General features: G+C 37.3%; 1 protein-coding gene across 5 annotated transcripts in view; it reads left to right on the top strand.

The window, feature by feature from the left end:
- PIK3R4 (phosphoinositide-3-kinase regulatory subunit 4) overlaps positions 1 to 14,250 on the top strand; it is a 73,476-nt gene that overhangs the window by 27,090 nt on the left and 32,136 nt on the right. For 3 of the 5 annotated variants that reach the window (XR_449735.2, XM_057545062.1, XM_007166980.2), the window contains exons 8-11: positions 2,751 to 2,896; positions 4,841 to 5,044; positions 11,748 to 11,949; positions 13,688 to 13,875. Coding sequence is in view for 4 of the 5 variants with exons in the window: in XM_057545062.1 (XP_057401045.1) it covers positions 2,751 to 2,896; positions 4,841 to 5,044; positions 11,748 to 11,949; positions 13,688 to 13,875 (740 nt within the window). In the remaining variant the exon portion in view is untranslated. The remainder of the gene's footprint in view (positions 1 to 2,750; positions 2,897 to 4,840; positions 5,045 to 11,747; positions 11,950 to 13,687; positions 13,876 to 14,250) is intronic. The other 2 variants (XM_007166981.2, XM_007166982.2) reach the window with 2 other exon arrangements.

Below are 14,250 nucleotides of genomic sequence, written 5' to 3'. Positions count from 1 at the left end.
CCCCCTTTAACCTCCTTTATTATGCTATAATAAAGTGTTTAAAAACCTGTTCTCATAAAGAGTTGCTATTTTCTGAGTCTGTCTATTTATCACCTTACTCAAAGTTCTGTGTACTTCTGCCTTTTTGTTTCTGGTAGATGGCAGGTCTAGTGTTGATGAACTCCCTCAGCTTTTGTTTGTCTGGGAAAGTCTTTATTTCTCCTTCATATGTGAATGATAACTTTGCTGGCTAGAGTATTCTTGGGTGACAGTTTTTATCTTTCAGTGTTTTGAGAATGTCATTCCATTCCCTCCTGCCTGTAGAGTTTCTGCTGAGAAATCTGCTGGTAGCCTGAGTGGGGTTCCTTTGTCGGTTACCTTTAAAATTCTTTCTTTGTCATTGATTTTTGACAATTTTAGTATAATATGTCTTGGAGAAGGTCTTTTTGCATTGAGGTAATTAGGTGTTCTCTTAGCTTCATGGACTTGTATATCTGGTTCCTTCCCCAGGCTTGGGAAGTTCTCAGCTATTATTTCTTTAAATAAACTCTGTTTCCTTCTCCTTCTCTTCTCCTGGGATACCTATTAGCCTAATGTTCTCCTTCCTAAAGGAGTCTGATAGCTCTTGTAGAATTTCCTGTTTTTAAATATCTTATTTCTCTTTCTTCTTCTACTTTTAGATTACTAGTTTTCTATCTTCGAGCTCACTAATTCTCTCTTCCATGTGGTCTGCTCCATTTCCAGTGCTTTCTAATTGCATTCTCCAACTCGTTTATTGAGTTCTTCAGCTTCAGATTTGTTTGGTTCTTTTTTTGAGTTTTAGTCTCTTTGGTAAAGTGTACCTTCTGTTCATTAGTTTTATTCCTGAGCTCATTGAACTGTCTCTGTGAGTTTTCTTGTAGCTCGTTGAGTTTCTTCGTGACAGCTATTTGGAATTCTCTGTCAGATCTCAGTATTCTTTGACTTTAGTTTCTGGAGAATTTTCGTTTCCTTTTTGGTGGTACAATGTTACTGTGGTTCTTCATGGTGCTTGATGAGTTGTTCCTCTTCCTGTGCCTTTGAAGTAGTAAAAACCTTTCTACTTGATTCTAATGATTCAGCAGGTTGGAAGTTAGAGGTCTTTCTCTTTGTTTTCCAGTAAGTGGCCCGACAGCACAGGTTTTTAATTTCTTTTACCTGAGCTGCCTCTGGTTATATTTGAGAGTCTACAGTTTCCACCCTCCACTGCCTCTGTTAGAGGTGTCACCCTGTGACCTCATTATTGCTTCTTGTGCCTCTGGTGTTGTTGGTGCCTTGCTGCTGCCAGTGTTGCTGGTGTCATTGCCTGGGGCACCAGGATAGTGAGCTCTCCTGCCACGCCCAGGATCCTCTGAGTCCCAGGCTCCACTGTCACAGGATGAGGGGGAAGATGGAGTGGAGCTGGGATTGCATGGGCATCTCTGCCGTGTCTGGTATTGTAAGGTTCGAGGACTTTGCTGCTGTGGGTGGAGGTGTGGGGGGCCAGAGTTATGGGTCCCTCTGTGGCTGGAGGGATGGGGTCCCAGGCCCCACTGCTGTTGCTGCCCAGTTACCTGTGGCTGCTGCTGTGGGGGAAGGGCAGAGTCGTGTGTACCACCTCCCCTGCTGCTACCATGTTTTCTGGGGCTGCAGGCTCAGCTGCCATGGTCAGAGGTCCAGGACTGCAGTCACCACCTGTGCTGTTCTCCTGGTTCTACCTCCTCTGTTTGTGCCAGTCCACCCACCTCTAGATGTACAGATAAGTGGAATTCTCCTGCATCTGCTGTGTTGGGCAGAGGCACCTTTGTTGAGCTGTGGATGTTTTACTGGTTATAGATTAAAGGGGAGACAAAGGGAGCATCTCACTCCACCATGATGTTGACATCACTGTGATAATATTCTTATTTCTCTATTAGCCTGAATTTCTTATAAAATTAGTATTCTCTAAATGCTGATGCTTTTACATCCTCAGAACAAATACTTTTTTTTTTGCTTTTAGAAGTTTGAATTTTATTCTAAATCAGGTTAGTTTGGATGTTTGAATTTTATTCTAAATCTTACTTCAGTTAGTTGAATCATTGACTTTAGGTGTAGTACAGAAAATAGTTAAAATAAAAGGTGTGAAAAAATATTCATTTAATTTTCTTATATCTTAAACTCTTTAAGAATGGGCATCATATGTTTTCTGGCTTTTAGTTTCCATTCATAACGCCTTGTGAATGAATTTATGAGTACTGTATTTGATGTCATCAAATCTTTGCATTAAAAAGAATGTCAGTCAGGCGAAATCATTCCCTTAATTTAAGCTGTGGCTTGGAGGAGAAACAACTCAGTTTCTTTGTCCTTTATGTGGTAAATGGTATGTCCTTGGACTTTGTGGAGGTATTGGGTGGGGGAGTAATAGTTTGCTATATACTGTTGGGACTTTTTATGTCTCTCTCCAATAGTTTTTAACCCAGTCTTGTAACTGAGTATATGCCCACTGATCTTCAGCCCTGACTAAAAATATAACAATTTAAATCCCAAGAAAAGAGGTAGCTATTTTTACTCTTCTATGGTATTGCTGATATTTATGGTAGGAAATATTATAATAGCAGTAGGTTCACTTGGTTCAGTTTAAGTCCCAGGATAATTGAGTATATGAAGGCAACTTGATAGTAACATTTGGTATAATCTCTTTATCAATTGTGTTATAAGGTGAAAATTTGTTTATCTCGATAGTGTGAGACTGTTTATGAACATCGTTTAATCCATACCTTTTTTTCCCTCTTTAGCCCCCTTTCTGTGTCATCCCAATCTGTGGATACGCTATGGTGCTGTGGGATTTATCACAGTGGTAGCTCACCAAATAAGCACAGCTGATGTCTACTGCAAACTGATGCCTTACCTTGACCCGTATATTACTCAACCAATAATACAGGTATGCATGTTCCAACTTGGAATCAATCTTCCCTCCAAACTGTGCCCCTTTAAAGAAAGGTTTAGAGAGTCCTATTTTTATTTAAAATTTTAAAGATTTAAATTGGGCTACAGCATTTTCACATTCCTTTCAAGCTAGTTAATGTTAATGGAACAGACACTTTGGAAGGTGAGAGAAGTTCAAGAGACTTACGTGTACATCATGTTGTACGTAATGCAGCACTCAGTAGTTCATCCTTTTTCCTTTTGTGCAGTGTTGTAAAGCATCTGCTATTAAGTGAAATATAGCAGAAACGTATATTAATGGACCTGCTTTTGTTATAAAAGTATAACTGATTTCAGTCCAAGTCCACATTTATAATAAATTTGAAAAAGTCTTTTTCAAAAGTTTGTTTTTGGAGCACTAACTGGTTCTGTTTTTTTTTTTTTTTTTTTAAATCTAATGACTACCCCACCCCTCTTGCTCCCTCCCTCCCCCCACTTACCAAGCAGTGTAGCACTTGATGATAAACTTTGGGTCTTTGGTTTGTACAAGGCAGTTATTTACCAGTTTGTCAGTGTTTATACCCTTCATTTTGCTGGACAGCCAACTATCAAAATAGATATTTAAATTGAATGGACTGTTGAGAGAGGATTCTGGCTGTTAAAACATCCTAAAATGTCCTATTTTTTTACTAAAACTCTATTTTTCTTTTGCAAATTCCCATTCCTCTCTAGCTTTCTCTTACTTGTATAAGCCCCAGTGCGCCTTCCCTGTGGTTGGAGAAAATGGCCTTGGATATCCTCTGCAAACAAGTGGCTTTGACTGCCTTCAGTCCTTACTTTTCATAATAGATTAATCCAATTTGGGAAACCATCATTGTCTATTTCATAGAGTTTGTAGATTTTAAAATTTTTATCCCAAGGAAAATTTATATATCCGTGAAAGATGGATAATATTGCTAGAAAATATGTCCCCCCTTTTTGAAGTTTATTAAGGCTTCCTTGGAAATCAGGTCTAGAGATTCCTACTACTTTGACTACTTATTGTATTTAGAAGTTTGGCTCTTAAACTCATAATGAAAGAAAGAGAAAGTGTTTCTGGGATTGAAAATTGCATGTGTTTGTAATAACTTTTAGTTGTGGCTTACTAAAATAAATCTGATATGTAAGTGGTTTGTTAGAAATCACCATTCTCTTTGTTTTCTCAGAAATTATTATTATTATTACTTTTTGCTTTTATCATTGTTTTATATTTTGAAAGGCCAGGCTCAGGAGTTGAGAGACTGATTATCTATATGCTTCATAATTTTTACCTTTCTGCAGTTTGGATTAGACAAAAGATACCTTTTTATGCTGGTTTCTACTGGCCAACTTACCAGGTAGTTAAATATATCTAAAGAAAGTCCTCTTGGTTACTGTTTAGTAATGCTCATCCTTTTTATTATAAGTGCATTGGCGAGGAGAGTATTCTTGGGGATTAAAAAAGGAGGGATTTTATGAACTCTGTGGAGAGAGTAATGTTTTTTAGAAGTGGTTGAAGCTATTGGGAAAACCTGATGACTGAAGGGTGGCTGTTGAGCATCTCCTCTGGATCAGTACTTTTGGCTACTTGACCTGTGAACTGCAGGTACTTTTTAGATCTAGGAAGTCATCTGACATTTTGGGATCTAGAAAACTTGGGATCTAAACTTTCCTAGTCTGAGTATTTATCAGTAGTATTCAAGTATGATAGACACAGATGTGTACTCAGATGCTAACAATGAATGAAGAAATACCGTAGCTTTCTAAAGGTCACTGGTATTCTTTTTTCTTCTAAGCAAAAATTGCAGACATTGATATCTCCCATTTTCTTAGAAAATGAATATCTATGTTAACTTTACACAGGTTATGTATTTATTGAATTTGAAAACAGATGTACTCTATGTTGTATCTTTGGCTGATTCTTTTTATTTTTCTAATATAGATTGAAAGAAAACTTGTTCTACTCAGTGTTTTAAAAGAGCCAGTAAGTCGTTCTATATTTGATTATGCTTTGAGGTCTAAAGATATTACTAGCTTGTTCAGACATCTTCACATGCGTCAGAAGAAACGAAATGGGTCTCTTCCTGACTGCCCTCCACCTGAGGACCCTGCCATAGCACAACTTCTGAAGAAATTGCTCTCACAGGTTGTATCACCTTTCTGAAATCTTACATTTAAATGCAAATTTTATAAAAACATTGAGGTATCCATGTCACTCTTAAAAATATTTAAAAATATTTTGATTAAGTTGTATCATAACAAATGAGTAAATAAATCTGGCAAATATGCATTTGCTTTGGTATCTAAGACATATTATGATGATGATAAGGCATTGGGTTGAGCTAAATAAGGAATCATGGGAGACCTAGTAAGTTTTTTTGTGATTACTGGCTATGTAAATGAGGGAAAGAGTAGGTATAACCTTAGATTTAAGTAATATCCTTGATTGCATTTCATATTTCATCAAAAATATAATGAAATTCAGTTAGAAGGAATAGTACAAAACACAGATGCAATGCAGAAAAATCCTGGTTTATTTCAATTCAAATTTAGAGAGTCTTCACTACATGCAAACAGCTAAAATAACTGGGATTTATAATGCGTCTTAGATTGAATAAACCAGCAGTTTACTGCTGTATCTTAAAAGTCTGTGAATTTGGATCCTTTTAACAAATCTCGTTAGAACTAGGAAGTAATCTTTTTATTATGCTTGGCATTAGTAAGTCCTCTTTAGAAGTATTGAATCTAGATTCAGCATCCTGTGTTAGGAGGGATGTGTGGATCTTGGAGAAGACAAGGTAGGAGTGAAACTGGTTAGAAATAAAGGCTATGGTTTCTGAATAAATGTTCTATGAGCCTTAAAGCGAATACTGAGGGACACCTGACTGTCTTTAAGTCTGCAGGACGTCTTGGTTAAGAGAATGAGTATCAGTCATTGTCTTGTTTAAGAGAAAAGAAGATGAGAAAATACTTCCATCGCAGAGAGAGAATTGGTCAGCTTTGGGCTGTAAATCCTTTCATGTATTGTACTTGTCACTGAATGTACAGTGCTGTTTGATGCCCAGACCTTGGTTTGGGTGATTGAATGTTGGAATAGGCTTCTGTGGGAGGCTGGTCAATAACCATCTTGGTTCTTTTAGGTCTAAGTTTATCTGGAAACTAGAGCTGCCTCTGAATGTCCCTTCTAGGCCAGTGGTTCTATTTCCTATATTTCAGAAGACTTCCCTTTGATGTGACTTGAATTGCCAGAGAGCTTTTTCTTTGAGTTTTCTTTTAACATTGGCTTGTACATTAGATGTATTTTCCAGTTTATGGAAAATTGGGTATTGAATCACATTTTTCAGTTGTTTCTCCTGAGTAAGTAGTCCTTAACAAGATTTCAGCATGCAGTAAAAACCACCCCAATTTAGATGTTTCTTTGAGCTTGGATGGTGCGATTCTTTGTATTTCTCTCTCTCCTGCAAATCCTGTATGTTAAGTTGAAAGCTTCTATACTGAAGTTTTCTCTTCTTTGTAAGTCATTAGTTACTTCAGGGAGCCACTGTAATTCCTAATACTTGCTTTTCACCTTGCCGCGGGTGTCAGTTTTCCACTGCCATGGGTAAAAGGAGGGAGAGGGAAGGGGCAATTTCTAGAGTCTTTCTACTTCCTGCTTCCTGCTGCTCTTCTCCCAAACCCTCCCACCATTGCTGCTCCCTCAGTGCCAGCCCCCATCACTGGTGCCATGATGAAATCACTAAACCCACTGACTTGTATTCCTCTACGTGTCAGTGCTTGATGTATTCATTCATCTCTCATTTGTATGAGTGGAAACGGGGAATATGGAATCCCCTGTTTTATGTTGTTTCTGTGAATAATAATCTTAGGAGACTCCTCAGGGGCAGGAATACTCTTTATCAAGGTGTAGTTGCTGCTGGTGGAAGGAACAGCAGGCCAGAGTCTCTGAGGTCCTCAGAAGTAACAGCACAACACTGGCTTCCGTTGTTTGAGGACGTACAGTGAGTCTATACCTTCTATATTGTGTGACTGTCCTTGAAATAAGCTTGAACAATAGTTAGCACCATTTTATTAGATAAGAACACTGAGGCTCAGTGAGTGTAGTTAACTTCCTGTGCGCGCACACTGTTCAGTAAGTTTCAAAAGTAACATTGGAACCTGAACCTGTCTTTACTCCACACGCCTCCCCCACTGTGCCGTCTTGCCTCTCAAAATAAACAGAGGACAGGGAGCTGAAGCTGAAAGGCTTGCTTGAGTTTTATGTGGACTTAGGAAGAAGTCCTTGGGCGGCTCATCTCTTCCAGCCCTTTGCGAGCCCTTTCTCTGCCTTTCCTTCTTTTTGGTCCCTGCACTACAGTTTCTTGGGATTACTAGAAGAGGCTTGGAGCCAGGGGGCGCTTTGGAGGTAGGAATTGAGTCCTTTTCCTAAAGTCAGGGATACAGAGGGAAGACACATGTTTTTAACCTCCGCAAGTGGGAATTCTGAAACCTCCTGCAGAATTTTTTTTTACTTGGGGTTCTGCGGTGCTCTTTTGTGTAGGACCACTTGAGGACGCTTGAGATACAGTGTGAGTAAAATAGGCCTTTCCAGAGCAGCCTAGCATTGTTTCTGTGGTATGTTCAGAGCACCAGATAAAAGACTTAAAGAACACTTTTGGAACATGTGGGAGTTGGAATCTGCCTATACTCCAGATTTTCAATAGGACTTGCCATCTGGAGATGACAAATGGCAGGGCTGTTTTAGATTGATCTCATCTATGAGAGCTCCCTGTTTTTTTTTTTTTCTTATTTATTTAATCAGACACTAATACAGAGTACAAAATGATTTCACTCCTTTAAAAAATGACAAATACTTTACATTTTAAACTTTTAAATATTTTTAATTAAAATTTTTTTTGACTGGGTAGTATAGACACAAGGTGTAAAATTGAAAAGGTATATAAGAAGATATATAATAAAATGTAAATATAATAAAATGTGTATATAATAAAATGTAACTTTTCCTCTAACCTCTGACTCCTGGCCATCCATTTTTCATTCTGTTGATTGTGACTTTTATGCTGTTCGGTGCTGAATCCCTTTATACAGTTGGCCCTCTGTATCCATGTGTTCCACATCCATGAATTCAACCAACTGTGGATCGAAAATATTAAAAAAAAACAAAAACTCCAGAAAGTTCCAAAAAGCAAAGCTTGAATTTGCCTCATGCTGGTAACTATTTACATAGTTATATTTACAACTGTTTACATAGCATTTACATTGTTTTAGGTATTATAAGTTATCTAGAGATGATTTAAAGTATACAGGAGTATGTTTGTAGGTTCCATGCAAATACTACGCTGCCATTTTATATAAGCGACTTGAACATCTGTGTATTTTGTTATCCATGGGGGTCCTGGGGATGGCTGTATAGTGTTGGATTTGTTCTACAGTTAAAGTTACTTGGAATTGGTTTGATCCTGTTAAGCCTTGTTATTGAGCTTTGTTAGGGCAGATCCAGAGCAACCTTGGGTCAGTGGCCAATTTAGCTTGACTCCTAAGGACTTGTGAGGACATGATGCTCTGTCTGGTGAGGTCTCTCACCTCTGGCTGGTAGGAACATGAGTGATCCCCAGCCCTGTGTGAGCTCTGGAATTGTTTGGCTTACTGCTTTCTGGTTGCCTGTCCCTGGTCCCACGTGATTCGGTTCACACACATGTAGTTCAGCACTCAGTGGAGGATTGGAGGAGCCCTGACCATAGCTCTTGCTCTGTGCCGGATCCCTCTTCTCCAGGTCTCTGCCCCACACATTTAGCCTTTTGGCTTCCTGGAACTCTGATTTGTCTCTTGAACATGGCTTTATTGAACCCTATTTGAGTTCCATGGCCTGGAAACTCTTCACAGAGTAAGCTGGGACAGTCGTAGGACTCACCTTTATCTTGGGGAATCACAGCCATGTGCTTCCTGTTTTCCAGTGTCTGAAAGTGTTGTTTCATAGTTTTTTCTCTGGTTTTAAAGTTGTTTAAAATGGGAGGGTAAATCTTGTCCCTGTTATACATCATGGCCGGAAGCAGAAGTCTGAGGGCATGTTAATGGACTCACACTAGTATTGCAGTTTGCTGGGCTTGACCTCCGGTTAGAGCAGAATCTCCCAGCTTGTTTTGCTTTTTCAAGGTTGTCTTGGCTGTCCTTTGTCCTTTGCATTTCCATATACATTTTCCAAATATTTCATCTTGTCACTTTAATAAAAAAAATTGTTGGTATGTTGATTGAGATTGCATTGGAACCTATAGGAGAGAATCAGATCTTGACAGTGAGGCCTCCAGTCCATGAACATGGTACGTGTCTTCATTTAATTAGATCTTTAATTTATCGCAATGATGTTTTATGGTTTACTTTGTAGAGCTTTATGCATCTTTTATTATAAATATTTTGGGTATTTGACTTTTAATGCTATTATCATTGGTATATTAAAAAATTGTTTTTGCAGCTGGTATATAGAAAAAAATTTGTTTACTGATCTTGTATCCAGCAACCTTGTCTGAGGTAGCAATTCTAAAAACTTGCTTATTTGCTTCTTTTGAGTTTGTACATTCACAGTCCTACCATGTGTGAATAGTAGTAACAATATTATTCATTTTTCCCCTGTGTGAATCCTTTTGTTTTCCTTGCCTTATTTAAATGAGGAGGATCTTCAGTGTAGTGTAAATGGAGTTTGTGATAGTGGGCATTCTTGTCTTGTTTCTCATCTCAGTGGGAAAACTCTCAACATTATACTATTTAGTGTGATGTTTGTTAACAGTTTTTTTGGTACAATCTTTTTATTAGATTAAGGAAATTCTCTTCTGTTTCTGGCTTGCTAAGAGGATTATTGTGGAAGAATGTTAAATTTTATCAAATGTCTTTTCTTTATCTATTGAGATCATTGCATGGTTTTTCTTTTATATTCTGTTAATGTGGTTAACTATACTGATTTTCCTATGTCATATCAACCTTTTAACCTAGATTTTTGGACTAATCACAACTTTAGCATATTATATTTAAATACATTTTTATTGTAAAATACATAAAAATAATAAATATAAACTCAATTTAAATAATATAAAGTAATATAAATATTATGCAAAATGTTTTTATGCAGTCTGGATTTCATTTGCTGATACTTATTTTTTTAAAATATTTTTTTATTTAGACTCATGAATGACTTTTCCTTCCTTGTAATTGTCCTTGTCAGGGTTTTTTCTTTTTTTGATGGTGCACTTCTAACATTTTTTATTGAGATATAATTCACACACAATAAAATTCCCTCTTTTAAAGTGTACAATTCAGTGGTTTTTAGTGTACTCCCAAAGTTGTGAAACCATCACCACTGTCTAATTCCAGAGCATTTTCATCAGCCTAAAAAGAAACCCCATTCCAGTTAGTTGTCATTTCCGCATTTGCTTCTCCCCCTGGCAACCACTAAATCTACTTTGTGTTTCTATGAATTTGCCTGTTTTGGATATTTCACGTAAATGGGATCGTATGATATGTGACTTTTGTGTCTGGCTGCTTTTGCTCTGCAAAATATGTTCAGAGTTTCTCCATATAGTTGGGGTATCTCTCCACTTCAGCCTTCATTATGGCCTTATGATGGCCTTCCCTTGTTTGGACTAAAGCAGAGCCTCCTTGTGAGCTGAAACATAGACTAAAAAAAGAGTAGAACTCTTACCACAGCTGTAAGATTGTCTAGGCAAATTTTAGGAGAAGTGTAAATAAATGAATTTCAGGTTAATATTGGAAAATATTCAGTCAAGGATCCCTTATAATTATTATATCACTACTTTAATGTTATTTTAAGAAACAAGGAATTTCTCAGCTTTCTGACTTTCTAGAGTTTGTGTCCTCTTGTGCCAGCAGATTGTGACTGTTACCTTAAACTCCAGTTTTAGAGGGATTTTAGATCGAGGCCTTAGGGAATTGTCATTTTATTTTTTTTCATTTGCATAATAAAAACATTCTAGAGGAGTCTGTGGATGGTTGGAAAGTTAAGAAAATGCAGAACTGTTCCATGTACCAGAATATTTAAGTTGCACATTGAATTCATTATTTAAATTAATTAGTATTCTTTAGCTGTCAGACAATTTGAAGTGTCTTGGGTGGATTAACTTATTAAAATTTGATAATAACCTTATGAGATGGGTGCCAGTAATTATCCTCATTATAGATAAATAGAGGTCCAGAGAAAGTGGGTAGCTTGCCCATGGTCATACAGATTGTAAGTAATGGGGCTGGAATTTGAACCGAGGTAGCCCGACTCCAGTCATCCTGTTACCCTGGAATGCTGGTGGGTGTGTTGCTTACATTTGCCTGTCAGTCCCTGAGGTGTGCAGAATGCTTTATATATCAGAGTGCCTTCACAACAGTGTCCCACTGCGTATTCTCAACGCATCTAGGGACCAAGTTGAAGTACATACACTTTCTTTTGCTTCATATTATATTTCCAGAATTTTTGTTCAGATACTAAATGTTTGTTTATTCAAAGTTATATATTAAAGATCTGCTAGGTACCAGGCACTGTATTAAGTTCTTTGGAGATTTCAAAGATGAATTATATTTGAATGTCGCCTTTTAGAAAGAACGTTAAGATATAAATCATGATACAAGGTGGAAGATGCCACAATAGGGGGAGAGTGTTCTGGGAGATCAGAGTTATGAGATGTTGTTCTTTATTGATAAATTTCTGTTTCTCTTGCCTTTGCTTGCTTCATTTTACCATTCTGACTCTGAAATTTTAAACTGAGTGGTTTGACCCTTCAGCTGTTAGTCATTTTAAGGCCTGTTATTACTTGCAAAAAAAAAACCCCAGGACATATGGTTTCATTTGGTTTTAGGGAATGACGGAGGAAGAGGAAGACAAACTCTTGGCACTGAAAGACTTCATGATGAAATCTAACAAAGCAAAGGCCAATATAGTGGACCAGAGCCATCTCCATGATAGTAGTCAGAAAGGTGTAATTGACTTGGCAGCCTTAGGCATAACTGGGAGACAAGTTGATCTTGTTAAAACCAAACAGGAACCAGATGACAAGCGAGGTTAGTACATTTATGTGTGTGTATGTTTAGCTTGTTATTATTAGTTATTTCATAAGGCTAGTTTTAGCTGATTAGTAGTAAAACTATAAAAAGTCACATTTCCCAGATATAGAACTTTCAAATATAGTGAGTGAGTGACTCCATTACATAGCAGGAAGATTTGGGGGAGGAAAAGTGGAGAAGTGGACTAACAGTTAAGAAATTAAGTAACCTTCCAAATTCACAGGTCTGTATGTGTCAGAGTCAGAATTCAAACCAAAGCCTGACTCCAAAGCCCTCCTCTTGCTTCTGTGGAAGTATATGATTGAAGGTGAAATTCTGTTTTTTAGTCCTTTAAACACCAGCGAAAGGCCAATAGTCTATATGAAATGAGGTAAAGTTTCCTAGCTTGCTGCTAGTAGGTAACGCCCAGTGAACTGAAAAGAATAGTCTTGCAAAGGAGAGACTAGAGACACCTATACCACTTGAAGTCTTGAGATTTAAAACTGTCGGCTCTTGTGACAGTGACATTGACTCTGATTGTGTGAGGGTTTTAAGATCTCATGCATTCTTCCTTTAACCCTTTTTGGAGATACACTCACTTCCAAGCACATGCCTTTTAAGATCCCTCTATTCCAGTATCAGATTTTGAGGGCAGCTGACGAATTACATTTAAAAAAACCTTCTAACTGCTGAACTTGGAATAAAGTATTTGCAACTTAATTATTAACGGTTTGCAGCCATAAAATGTAAAGTATTTGTACAGGTTAATAAGAAAAACTGCAAGCATCCAAAAGAAAAATAAGGAAGGATTTGAACATACAAGTGATAGAATAGAAATACACGTTTGAAAGGTCAACAATTAAATGAATGCAAATAGAAATGAGATGCCATTCTCTGCCTGTGTGATTAGCAAAGACTAATGATGCCTGTGTTAGCAAGGGGGCAGGGAAATGGGCATTTTCACTCACTGTTGGTGAGATTATAAATTGAACATATTCTTTTTTTTACTATTTGACTTACTATTGGAAATTTCTCATAGAAACGCTGACAGACATGTGAAGAAATATGTATAAGAATGTTCTCAGTGAAAAAGGAAATAATTGAAATGTCCATTAATAGGATAATGGTTAAATGTTCAGCTGTATTTAGTTAAGTAGGAGAAAAAGCAAGTTGTGAAACAGTATGTATTATTTAATTTTTGCAAAATAATATAGTAATATATCATTCAACTTTATAGTTTATGAGGTTTACAAAGTTGTGGGAGCAATTCATGTTACATATTGGAATGCCAAAACTTTGTTACTTAGTGTACTTTTTATAATCAAAGTTTTTGAAAAAAGCGTTTCTCATCTATCTGTAGTCAGGAGGTGACTGTATTGCAATTAACTTTTTATTCTTTTCTTCCCCCCATGTAACTGATACTGGATATAGAGAGGTCATATTTAGCAGTGTAGTCAGTGACATTTGAAAAAGTTGTTTTTGTTGTTGGTTCTTCAGATAAAGTGGTTACTTGAAATTGAGCTAGCCTTGGGAAACTAGGAAGCAATTAGGTCTAATTATTGACACTGTTGAAATAGTGCATCTGTCCATCTGCCCCAGAGATGAAATGAGAGCTAACAAGTTTATATGTAAATATAAATAAATTGGCCATCATAAAGAACAAATAGCACATGAAGTCCATTGCTGTCCCCCTTCCCCCACAAAGAGCAATAAAAGCACATATTTGTTGTAGATTATTCTGAATCTTTTTTCATAGCTAGAAAACATGTAAAACAAGACTCAAATGTAAATGAAGAGTGGAAAAGCATGTTTGGGTCACTGGAACCACCAAGCATCCCACAGGCCCTACCTAAAGGGAGTGACCAGGAGGTGATTCAGGCTGGGAAGCCGCCTCGTTCCGAGTCCTCTGCTGGCATTTGTGTCCCTTTGTCGACTTCTCCACAGGTATCATCATCCAGGCAGTAGAGCGCCTTTTGTCTTTGGATCCCGTTCTACTGTTTTGGATGTTTAAAGGCTGTGTACTGTACTGGAAAAATCAATACAGTGACTTGTCCTTTAGGGAGGATATGTTTCTTTCTAAGAGAGGTTTATCTTTAACTTTATAGCTAAGGGGAAATCTAGTATTGAAAGCACCAAAAAGGTCTCGTTTTGGAGTACTCACCAATAAAGTGGTCTGAAATTGTGGGTTGAAGATGTCATTATGAACTGTGATTCTAATTAGGCTGCAGTGAACCTTTAAAATCTTCTTATTCTTCTTCTAATATAACATAATTATATCTGTAAAGTAGCAAAAATACTTCTGGGAAGAAAAGTCCCAAG

The sequence above is a fragment of the Balaenoptera acutorostrata genome, chromosome 4, assembly GCF_949987535.1.
Source record: "Balaenoptera acutorostrata chromosome 4, mBalAcu1.1, whole genome shotgun sequence".
NCBI classification, from domain to species: domain Eukaryota; kingdom Metazoa; phylum Chordata; class Mammalia; order Artiodactyla; family Balaenopteridae; genus Balaenoptera; species Balaenoptera acutorostrata.
This window is presented reverse-complemented; position numbering and strand designations above follow the sequence as displayed.